At 38.9% G+C, this 12,680-nt stretch overlaps 1 protein-coding gene across 1 annotated transcript; it reads left to right on the forward strand.

Annotated features, from left to right (window-relative positions):
• Positions 1–155: 155 nt before the first annotated feature.
• myorg (myogenesis regulating glycosidase (putative)) lies at positions 156–7,837 on the forward strand. The gene is made up of 3 exons (XM_024270678.2): positions 156–1,047; positions 3,665–4,043; positions 4,140–7,837. Exons 2-3 carry the CDS (start codon positions 3,781–3,783, stop codon positions 5,932–5,934), a joined length of 2,058 nt encoding a protein of 685 aa, XP_024126446.1. The 5' UTR covers positions 156–1,047; positions 3,665–3,780; the 3' UTR covers positions 5,935–7,837.
• Positions 7,838–12,680: the final 4,843 nt, after the last annotated feature.

Raw genomic sequence — 12,680 nt, forward strand, 5'->3', positions numbered from 1 at the left:
CAGTTTCAAGCAATTACGATACTTTTTCTTTGAACTCTATATATTATGATTTTGGTTCTTTGGATGAACAAGAAAGCTTAAAATTCTTCAGTTATAAAGTGTATTCCAGGAGTGGTCATTACTCCTTATAGGTTTCTATCTTAGAACATTGTGTGCTTTAAGTGACACAACTGACAGATAATCTTAAAATTTTTATATCCTACTTTCCTAAATGTTCATTTTAAAGCTTTTTCATTTCTTGAATGCAATTCAAAATGGCTCATTTGTAAAAATATTCTGATGTGGTATTATCCTGAGTGACCTCAGACTGCGTTTTCGCAGTCTTTTGAAAAGATTATATCACATTTGTATTTATCAGTTTCTGAATTATCTCCTCTAACATTTGTCTCTAAAACTATCTGCCCCGCATCATTTTCTTTGGGCTAAAATTATACTAAATGTCTTTATTTCACTTGATTAAAGCTATTCTTTTTTCTCCCAAACACATGTAAAATATGTCATTCTTATCCAAAAAGTGGGGCAAAAATTACGTAACTCTTCTTTTTCATGTGTAACAAAAAATATGGAAGTCACAATAAAGGAATTGAAAAACAGGTATTTTTAGCTAAATGCAGGATTTACTGGACTATGCATGTAACAAGATTCAACTGTTTGACAGCAAGACTGTAATACAATGCTGAAATATATTCACATAATAAAAATATTTTTGCTTAAAGGCATAACTACCTTGTGTAATTATATTTATAAAAATCAGAATAACCTTTTTTTTAATTTTTTTGTTTATTTATTTGTTCGTTATTGGTATTATGCACTGTATTTTAAATGTGTTAATTTTTTTCATTAAAAAAAAACGTATTTTTGACCTTACACCAAGTGAGGCGCACTATTTTTTTAGACCCTTGGACTACATTTCCCATCTCGCGGAGGCGTGTCTTAAGCGGAGGCGCACCAACCAGCGCTTTGATTTCCCTCCGGGAGTTTTCTTTGCGAAGAAGACTTGTACTTACAAGAAACACTTTGTGCTTCCACGGAAACCCGTGCTGACCGGTGAGCAAACTTTGTGTCTGTGTTTTTAAAACTGACTTCTGCAGGAAAAGCGGTATTTGCAGAGTTTAATTATAGCGGCGCGCGGACCCCGTGTTGTTGTACCCCACACCCTCCCTCCGCGTTACTTTCCTTGCACGAGCCTCAAGTCAACAACTTGTATTTTTCACGTTGTTCTCCGAAAATAGAGTGTCACTGATGCATGTATTTGTGTGTGGTTGCTTAGAAAGATAGTTAAAAGCAGTAGAAGTTTCTCTCTCTATTTTTTCTGTTTAGTTCCAGTTTTTCTTGATTTATTAGAGTTTTTTTTAACGTAACTGACATTACTGCCGCGTGGAGGAAGCACGAGACCACATGAGCACTTTTATGTTTATTTTAGATCAGAAGATAAGAAATAAAGACTAACAGCAGATTTGAACTCTTACTACAGTTAAAGACAAAGTTTTTCCAAAGACAAAACAAGTTAACCAGTTATTTTAAAAATAGTTTTTTTTTTTTTTTTTTTTGCTTTGCTTTTTTGGTTTTCTTATAAAAGCCTTTAAGTCAAAGAGGAAAAAAGGTTTTTCTTTTATGTGGAGCTGACTTAAAAAAAATCTTTTTAGAAATCAGTTTCTCTCCTAAAAAGTTTAAATCTTGAGTCTGCAACCTTTTATATTGAAAGAACCATCTGGGACAGTTTCTTATAGACAAAAATCCCGGGAGACACAAAGTTTCATTTTTTTGTGTGCTATTAACCAATTCATTAAAAAAAATACTCCCTTCTAAATATTTTCTCCAGTATTGTGCTTTTCTAAATGTAACAATGTAACTTTTGAAAGCAGGACATCCAAGCTCTTTTCAAAATAAAATAAGAATAATTTTATTCTTATTGTTGCTTGGTGTGACTTTCAACTAGGATTTTTTTTATATGATTGGTCCTAGAATAAGCCAGAAAAAAATTAAGCATAACAACAGTGAATATTCTCTCAGCAAAAAACACCCCGTTTTAAATATCATCAGATTAACTTGAATAAAAATGCAAATGCAATATTTTCTTTGCTCCTTCATCCTGTTTCTCCTTTTACAATTGAATATAAACATGCCACCATTGGTGCATAATCCAATGTTTTTTTATTTTTATTATCATTTTTTCAACCTATACATGTGACAGCAATAAGATAATGTTATTCTAATGCTAAACCCTTTTAGACCACAATTTTTACTCTCATGTTAACCATCCACTCATAAATATTTAAACCTAACTAAGTGAGAACAGATAAACAAAAACTATAAACTCATTATCTATTTAAGTTCTTAGCATTTTTCTTCAAAGCCAAAGAGCCACAATGGAAGTAAAAAGAGATGTATGTGGCTCCAGAGCCTCAGGTTGCAGACCCCTGGTTGACGTTTGGGGTTCTTTAAGGAAAATTCCACCTTTTTATTCAGAAATCTTCATCATGAAGGAACAGTCACCTTAAGGGAAACCGCTTTCTTGCTGACTTGTTTTGGGCATTGTTCTCTGTGGTCAGCATGTGGGCTGTTTTTATCACATGAATCCGCATGTGAACTGTTTTCAACCACCTCAGAGGTTGAGTAAAGGTTGCTGGTTTCTTATTTTCCCTGTATACCCCTGGAAAAAAATAATCAAATTACCCATGATTTAATCCCTGTGGCATCACAAATACAATGTTTGATAATCTGTATCATTAACGTTTTCGTGTTACTCTAGTGTTTTGTTAAGACAATGAGTCTCTCCAACGCAGTAGCTGGTGTTGATCATTAAGGAATCAATAGTTCCCTTTTTGTATACTGGGTTCATACATTATTGTCTTGGATCCTTGACTGAATCTATACAAAATCCATTCAAAATGAGTCAATCAAATAGCCAAACAACAGCGTTCAGTGCATTATACAAGCCTCGACTGGTCTGCTAACAGGTTTAGTAAGTGGAATTGAACTGTTCATGCTGAACTCCAATCAAATCAACAGGTTTACACTTAATGAAGGAAGCTGGTATTAACTCAAAAGCATGTCTGCTTCTTCATTCTCTGGTTGGCCGAGTTATTTCTGAATACAGTTTGAGTGAATCTGTGTCTTTTCTGTTTTTCCTGGGTTTGTTGAGCAGAACGATCCTGGCTGTGTCCAGTTTGGTTTGTTGGGCTTGATGGAGCACAACGTTTAGCATTCTTCCCTTTCCCCCTTAAGCACTGGCAGAGGTTTAAGGCCAAAATCCCCTTTCTACTTCCTTACATACAAATGAGTCTCTATTCAGTTGAATGTAGTTTGTGTTGAAAATATCCACTTTGATTTGTTTTGATAAACTTCAAACATGTCTTTGACTTTTAGGATTTGAGAACACAAAACCCTTAAAACAAAATTATTTTGGTTCATAGAGCAAAGTTTGGTAGCTACTGCATGAATTATATGAATTATGTTCTAAAATAATAGAAAACACTGGTATGAAGGATGTGTCCTTATTTTTCTTGTATTTTTCATACACTGGTTGCATAAGATCTTTGTATGCTACAAATAAAAAAATCAGAAATACTTTTTCAATTTCTATGTAGTCTTAATATAAAGAATGATAATCAAAATTTAAACTCTGAATTTTAAATGCTTGTTGTCTTTTTTTCCATGACAGGCAAAACAAACAGAAGTTAGGACGGCACCAGAATCCGGTACTAGGTGTCCCTCCTAGACATTTTAATGATCTAAAGAACGTCACTGCAGGGACTTTCCCTCTGAGCAGCACAAGTTATGTATCAGGTGGTACCAGGAGGAGCAGGGGGAACAATTACAGATGTCATCCCCAAGCAGAAACACACCAAGGACACTCGATCCTTAGTTGGGGCCGGAGTAATCGGTTTGATTCTGGTAATTGCGGCTGTAACGGCCTGGTGTTACTACATCGCCTCTCTGCGCAAAGCTGAGCTGTTAAAGACACAGCTGCTGGATCTGAATAAAGATGGATATATTATCCGCAACCAAGGAGGGTCCATCGTTTTCAAGATGGATTTCAGGTTGGTACTTTTTGCATTTTTGCAAAATTTGAAATGGTAAAGGGATTTGTGTTCATAAAAATACAAAGAAATTAATTGACTTTCAAATCTTGACAGATCTGGGACCCTTGATTTGGACTCTTGCTCTAAAGAAGGAGAGCTCCTCAGTTGTGACCGAACCACTGACCGAAAACTTAAATTCTTCATCATAACAGTGCGACCAAAGGATCCAGTGCAGTGCTACCGTGTGCGCTGGGAAGAACTGGTTCCAGACATTCCTGTTGAGCATGCCATGACCTACGAGTTCGGACACTGGTATGGCGGTGCAGTGACTGCCAATCAACACTGGCCTATTTCTATTTCTGGTCAGCAGGCTCCCAAACCCTTTGTTACAAATGACATCTACTCGAACCGTAATGAATTTGGAGGAATTTTGGAGAGCTACTGGCTTTCATCCAACGCCACGGCCATCAAGATCAACAATTCTGTTCCGTTCCATCTAGGTTGGAATGACACGGAGAAGACCATGTACTTCCAGGCAAGATACAATGACAGTTCCTTCAAGCCAAACCCAGGCGAGGCACCAGTCGCTGAACTTAGCTATCGAGTTTGTGTTGGCTCAGATGTGACGTCCATACACAAGTACATGGTCCGCCGATACTTCAACAAACCTTACAAAGTACCTGCTGTAGACATGTTTAGACATCCTATTTGGTCAACTTGGGCTTTGCATAAAAATGATATTGACCAACAGAAACTATTGATGTATGCTGCCAATATCAGCAAATATAACTTCAACTGTAGTCACCTTGAACTAGACGACCGTTACACAAGACACTATGGAGATTATGAGTTTGACCCCATCAAGTTTCCAAACGCCTCAGCCATGTTCAGTAAACTAGAATCATATCGATTTCTGGTCTCACTCTGGATTCACCCTTTTGTTAACTATGAGTCAGAAAACTTCCACACCTGTGTAGAAAAGGGTTTCTTTGTCCGAGAACCAACAGGTCGACTGCCGGCTTTGGTACGTTGGTGGAATGGCATTGGGGGCATTTTGGACTTTACAAACCCTGAAGCCCGTGATTGGTTTGCTTCCCAACTACGTTCACTGCGTACCAAATATGGAGTTTCTTCTTTTAAATTTGACGCAGGGGAGACAAACTACCTACCTTGGAAATTTAGTACTAAAACTCCCATTCGGGACCCCAGCTTCTTTACTCGGCGTTACACTGAAATGGCCATTCCTTATAACGATAGAGCAGAGCTCCGTAGCGGTTACCAGTCACAAAACATATCCTGCTTCTTCAGACCAATTGACAGAGATTCGGTATGGGGCTATGAACTGGGTCTCAAATCTCTTATCCCCACTGTGCTAACCATAAGCATTCTGGGATATCAGTTCATTCTACCAGACATGATTGGAGGAAATGGTTACCTGAACCATACAAGTGGAATCCGTGCATTACCTGATCGCGAACTCTACATTCGTTGGTTAGAGCTTTCAGCCTTTATGCCCTCCATGCAGTTCTCTATCCCACCCTGGGAATATGACAATGAAGTTGTTGAAATTGCTCAAAAATACACAGCCCTCCATGAAAGTATTGTAGCACCTCGAGTTCTCGAGTTGGCAAGTGAGGTTCTGCACACGGGGGACCCAATAGTTCGTCCGCTTTGGTGGATTGCCACAAGCGACGAGACGGCATACAAAATTGACTCCCAGTTCCTGATTGGGGACGATCTCATGGTAGCTCCTGTTCTAGAACCTGGAAAGCAAGAGCGTGACATCTACCTCCCTGCTGGTCACTGGAGAAGCTACAAGGGAGAAAGATTTAACATCGAGAAGCCACTGCATCTTACTGACTACCCGGTAGACCTGGATGAAATTGCATACTTTGTTTGGGTAAAGTAGTGAAGGAAAAAAAAACTTGTTTGTCTTCAAATTTAATTTGCCTTGAAGACATGCCTCAGTTTTCACGATTTATCAGAGGAAAAATGTGAACTAAGATTAGTTGCAAAGTGTTTTCATTTGCATGACATACTTTTTTATTAAAAGAAATTCATAGTAACAACTTAAATCCGCAAATGTGACACCAACAGTTTAAAGATGTTGAAAGTCCTGCCTTATAATGTTTAATTTTTTTAAATGTTACTTAATTTTGACTCACGAATGCAGCAAACCTTAAAGTGTTTTGCATATTAAGACATTGTTGTCAAATTCTCTGAAGAAAAACCCAGAGACTGTCCATATTTATTCATTGTAGGGTCATGATAAAAGGTTGTACATCTGTAGCATGACGAGGCAGAGGGTCTAAAAAGTCAACAGACTGCTCTCTGGTTGTTAGGTAGCATGTGTGTCATATTTAAATCATTAACAAGTGCTGACTCCTCTGGGTCGTTGTAGCTTAACAGACTATGTCTGTGGCTGCAGATTTCTGGGAAAGTGCTTTAGAATGGGATGAATCCTGTCAAATAATAAGTCATGAACATTTTTGTCATTTTGTGTGAATGTCTTTAAGCCATATGCATTGAAAGCTGTAGGAAAAAAGGGAATATGTAGAATGTGTATTTCAAACCCTTAAAGTTTTTATATAGTTGAGCCTTATCAGCAAAGCTAGCTGTAGCCAGATTCTAGTCTGTACTATATTTTTATAGACTCATCTGTTCTTGATAATACAGGAAAGTCAGTTTTTTTCATTTACATATCATCACCAATGCTTTACATTTAATCTTAACATACTGACTATGGTGCAAAGGGTTTTACTGTCTCTTTAAGATTTGCCATTTTTGCTCAGGTAATGCTTCCTCAGGCTTTGGTGCGTTTGAGGGTTTAGTAGTGATCTTTATTAATGCCTTTGAATGCAGGAAACAGCAAGTAGACCTATAATGTCTTATATAGTCACTGCAACATTTTATAAATACAAGCTTCTGTGTTGCATTTTCTTTCAACTTTTTTTCTGTTTATGGTTTAAATGATGCTTCATCTGAAATGTTGTGTGTTATTTATTTGAATATTTGGATGTGATTTTTGACCAAGTGCAATTTCACATGTGATGCCGCAGTGTCTTAATATATAGTTTTGTTTAGACGTGTTTGTATTAATCAGCAAAAGCTGAAAAAGGAAGGTGCTTAGCTCACTTCCTGTACAAATACCATAGATTTTCAGCATCCGAAGTCAATCAAAATGATCTTAATCTTTGCCAATGTTAATGTTTTCTGGTTTTTGTTAAATTTTGTTTAAAATCAATTTAAGTTACAGATATACAGGATGTATAAATTTGCGACGCATAATGTCAGCTTTAGGCTTTTGAAAAAATCTTACCCCATTCAGATTTTCTTTAAATGTCTTATCTTCTGTAAGGTTTGGTTCCAATGATTCATAAGAGGTTGAGAAGAATTCTGGTTTTCCCACCAGATTAGACAAATCCCACCTACTGTCTGCTTCATGTGCTTTTCCCCCCTTTTTTGGAATGTATTTATCCTTTTTTCTTTTTTTTTAACAAGTTGTGCAGCCTAATAGTTGTTCGCCTTTGCGGTCCTCACTCAGACCTCATTTGTTTGTGCCTTATGACATTACATCAAGCACGACATCTTATATCTATTTATAACAGTTTAGCTCGGCATCTGGGACAGGGCGAAGAAGCTATTTCTGCTTTATGACAAACACCGTTGGACCTCTCCCTGAACTGAATGTTTCTTTCCTTTTGGTCCTTGTCACTCAGCGTGTTTCAGTGTGTGCACTATGTTTGGGAGTGAAAGGTTTTGTCAAATGTTGATGCTATTTTGAATTAATTTAATAAAAAAGATGATATACGCCTATTTTCACATTTATTAAAGATATTCAAGAATGACAATGCGCTTATTAAGGAGGTACATTTCTGCATTGACTAACATTTCAAGGCAAGACTTCAAAATCCTCATAAATCTTCAGAGACTCCAAACTTACTTTTTATTACCACTACCAACAAAAGTGAATGGCTGTAAAATGGACCAATGGATGTGAAATTTATGTCAGCCAGCTGCCCGTGCAATCAGTGAGCCGCTAACGACCTCTAACCTCTTGCGAGCCTGCAATACACGAAAAGTTACTTGCCAATCGGTCCAGTGTTGAAAGAGATGCCCTTGAGAGACTTTTCCAACTATTTTACACCTCGCTCATTATGGGGCAATAATGACAAGGTGATGAAACAATTGCGCGGGTTATTTGGAGACTGTTGAGATCAATAAATCATCTGCTGGTTCGTGACGTGTGGCAGGAGAGCAAATGATGGGAGTGTATTTACTAGACATCAAGCATAAAGATAAAGTTTGTACTACGGCAGACTATAGCACTAATATTTATTACACTTACGCCATTAAACACGGTTGTTCTTCCTGACTTCAAGAAGCCTGGCATCTCCATTCCTCATGGCTGTAGTCAATCTTTCATGTTTGGGGTGAATTTATTCCATTTCACAACTGTGGGATATGGCTCAGAACTACTGCACTTTATCTGCAGATGTCTCATCTGTCTTCAAAATTGATCTTGACTTGCAGCCTGTGCGGAGAGGACATACTTTCATTGATTACCTGTCTGAGTGCGGCTGAAATCAATATTATTTGTCAGTGTGCTTTCTGCAATCATATTGTTTGGTTCTGCTCAGCTTTTCATAGACTGAACCAATAATTTATGTAGGATCTTCAAAAGCCTCTGAGTGGAATGGGAGATGGGAGGGAGAAAGACGGAGAAAGAGAAACAATGGCAGTTCTGCACCAAGGAAGAGCCGTGATGGACGGAAGCACCACAAAGTTTGTTGAATGGATGTGAGTAAGAAACGACGTGACTATAGAGTAAAAGCCAAAGCCCCTAAAAAGAATCGTAAAACATATCACTTCACTTTAACCAGCTTTACCAGCATTAAAGTCCCACTCCGATTATTTTTTGATCTATTAAAAAAGCATTCCCGGAGGTCTTTTCATCACAAAAAGCCTGTTTTCTAGGACATAGTTTCTGCAGAGCGCCAGGTGTTCATTAGAAATTCACCTCTGAATTGTGGGCAAAACTGTTGGTGCAGACTTAGTAAGCCTCCCATATCCCATCATCCTTTTGTGTACTTTTTCTCCCGCTAGCTCACAGCCCTTAACAACCCCAACCTGACATTACAGCTCCAACAAAATGGCGAGCAATATCAGTGCAATCCAGCCATAATGTTTAAACTAAGATACCAGCTTAGATGAGAAAAACAAAGACTTCCCTGGATCTATTTGTCTGCAAGTAGATGCATCAAATTGGAGCAGAGCAGGGAGCTTGTGAAGTCGCGTCTGAGGCACTGCTACAAGCTTTTCAAATAGCATTTTTTCTTCTGCTGCTGATTCACAATTAATTGAATAAAGACACTTAGAAATGCAATATTGAACTTAAATGTGTTTATATGATAAAAATACCACAGGAACATGTTAAAAATAGTGGGTCTGGTGGATGCTGTTTTAATCTATTTTTTTTTTTCAGTAAAAAAAGACAAAAACGTAATAACTGGTCAAATTTTGAAATTTTGACATGTCATACTACAGTTTTCCAAAAGGGTGCAGTGTAGCTTCACAGATGCCTTAGCTGGCATGTCAATTGACCGTCGTCCAGATGTTCTGCACACACATGCACTCACACAGACTGTCCCTCTGAGCAAGACATATAACTGGCACATCATTTTCCTCTTCCCGGTCCACCTGTGAGCCCACCTGTGTGTCCATCTGCAGAAGAGAAATGCCAGTTGTTCTGGTTAGGAGCCACTGTGTCTCAAGTACCTGTGCACATTTCACACTAGTGTTAAGACTTCAGTGTGCTTTTGGTTTTCAAGCACTCTACAGAGTTCATTTTTGAGAAAATTCATAGCCCCGATTCACTTCATCTGATGAATACCTGCAAAATAATTCAATCCAGATGAAAATTTTAATGTGGAACTCCATATTTTGTAAAATTCATCTTTATTTGCAAAGCAAAACAAAGCTTAATGGTAGGTAAAGTCCACAAAGACATTTTTTTTATCATAAAACCGGCTAAAAGATGGGCCAAACAATGACAAAGAAGCTTCAGTTGTAATAAAAAAAAAAAAAGAAGCTTTTTCGGACTCCTTGGAGCTGAGTATAGAATGAGCATTTATCCCAGATGACCACCAGGGAAATAAAAGCTCATGGCCGTCTCTTGTGTTGAGGCGAGAATCTTTGTCCTTAACCTGAGATTTTCATCGCATAACTGGAATGACCTCGCATCTGGTGTTGCCACGGCTTGTCTGACAGGAATATGTCCATCTTCGCTTGGTAACAAATGAACCCAACTCTCCGGAGACTGCTTTCGCATCTGTTTATCTTTTTTTTCTTTTACCTGTCTGCTCAGTGCACTCCATCAGGCTCATATTCCTCTATAGATTTCAAAGTAAGCCTATGGCATTTTAGGGACAGACCCAACATTTTGTCTCTCTAAAAAAATGCAGCATTTAGTCAAAGGGTTTGCTATTACATTATTGAAAACACTTGTACCGTTAAGTTTTTCCACACAAAATATCAATTTGAGCTTCACAAATTAGTTTTTTTCCCAACATATAGCTTACATTAATCATATTTAATCACTTCAGTCATTTGAAAGTATTAGCTTAAACCCAATGCATATTGAAATAGTTTTTATTCACATGATGATTTTAGATTAAAGCTGAAATAGAACATAAAATTAAGCACAAAACTGTTAAAAAACATTTATTTTCTTGCTTCTCAAAAATAGAACATTGAAGTTTTTGCATGTGACCTGAAAAGTTAAGAAAAGTTAGGATTTTTGCCTTTACTTTGCCATCCTCAGCGAGCAGAAATCCTCTGTGGAACATTATTCAACATCAGAAGTGAGAAACAGAAGCAGAGATGGATGTAAACTGTGGCTTAAGCGATACGGAAAGGTGCAGGGTGGTAAATCTTGTCTGGCGTTTTGCAGTAAAGCTGTCTCAAGTTTTGGGTTTACTGTAGGATAATACATTCCAGTATGCCATAATTTTGTGGAAGTAATGTGATATAAGACAAAGATGACAGAAAAGCTAGAACTTTCACAACGTTGAAGTAAAGAGTTCGTTGAGGACCGCAGACGGGGCTCATCTGTGAGGGGCCGGACGGAGCATAATTGAAACACTGGATTGTGGCTTCAAGGCTGTTTGATTGATACTGTTTTAGAACCCTCCTGTCCTGTCCGTGCACGTGGGGCTTACCTGGGGAGAAACTGGGGGAGTGGGAAAGGTGCTGGGGTGGCTCATCCGAGTTTTCCAGAATAATTGGTGTCATCCATCAAACACCGCATTTAACAAATGCTAACACAGGCCTGGCCAGCGAAGGATTCATATATAAGGCAGCGAACTGGGAAACGTGCGGAGAGTAGAGACTGCTGAGGGTCTATCAATCAGCCAGTCAGCTCCTTTATTTAACAAGCGAGGGCCACAGACCCTGAGGGCCCCACTTCATATTCTGGCTGGTTGGGCATGCAGTCTTGCCCTGTAAAAAAAAAGGTAGAAAAAGAGGGAAGGTAGGGATGAGGGGGTGAAGGAAATAGGGGCACAAAGGGATTTAGGTTGGTAGGGGGGGGAGGGGGGAGTGGAGCAGTAGGGGGGTTTGGCCTGTGTTCCTTGGCGCGGCGGTGTGCTTCATCTTCTCAGTGCACGGGCCTGGAACTGCAGCTTGATGGGATTTTTCAGCCCTGTGGCCTCCGCTGTCCCAGCATCCATCTGGAGCGCTGCCGTGTGCTCAGCGGAGAGCCAGACAGTCAGCCACACAGCCGTAAAAGAGCAGCCCACAGGCCAGGCAGCGCCACCGATCTAAAGCTCGCAGCTCTGTTCAGTGGACAGGCCAACACTCAGTGGCACACATTCCTGTCAGAGACACAAACTGATCCTTAAAAGCCGCCATGTGCTCAATGGAACAGAGGACGCGTTCTGAGCGGCAGCCCACATGCAACCAGCAACTCCTTTAAAGCTTGGAACGATATGCAGCACCTGTAATGGCACAGAGACTACCTCCCTCTTACTTCCATTTGATCTCTCTTTTTTTGTAGACTGAAATGGTATGCCACTTCCTCCCCATTCCACTGAAAGCGGCTTGATCTGTCAATCACACATTGGAGGTGGGGCCAGTGGGCACCACATGCTTTTATTAAGGCATCTGATTGGTCAGTTTAAAACTTGAATAAGTTGCAATAAAGAAAAAAATATCTTAAAAATAAAATAGGATGGAAAAGAAGGAATCAGAGCAAGAATGGTTATTCTGACAAATAAAATGACTGAAAAATAAATGTCTATTTCTCAGAAGTCCATGGGATTTTGACACTCTTAATTCCAGTAGTACTTCATAATTGGAACACAAGAAGTGAGGGGCTGACCAGTGATTATACTGTCAATGCATGCAGCACATGCCAGTGTGAACATAGCTTATGCTGCTCACATTGGATGGTTGCTACTCGATACTGACACATAACCACCTACAGCTGAAAGATGCTTGGTGTAAATTACTGAAGGGCTGCAAATCTCGTGAATCTTGCTCCAGGCCTTTTCTTTCACAGCTCTATTCCAATATATGAAAGTCTGGGTCTCAGAGACCGAAAATGGTATTAAAAACTTGCATAGCAACATGTGGACATGAGAGTTCACATGTAAA

Source organism: Oryzias melastigma, linkage group LG5 (assembly GCF_002922805.2).
Source record: "Oryzias melastigma strain HK-1 linkage group LG5, ASM292280v2, whole genome shotgun sequence".
NCBI classification, from domain to species: domain Eukaryota; kingdom Metazoa; phylum Chordata; class Actinopteri; order Beloniformes; family Adrianichthyidae; genus Oryzias; species Oryzias melastigma.

Excerpts from the sequence above, each read along its gene's own strand:
- myorg (XM_024270678.2), top strand. The coding sequence starts at position 3,781 with ATGTATCAGGTGGTACCAGGAGGAGCAGGGGGAACAATTACAGATGTC. Across the intron at positions 4,044-4,139 it reads GTTTTCAAGATGGATTTCAG|ATCTGGGACCCTTGATTTGG; the intron begins GTTGGTACTTTT and ends AAATCTTGACAG.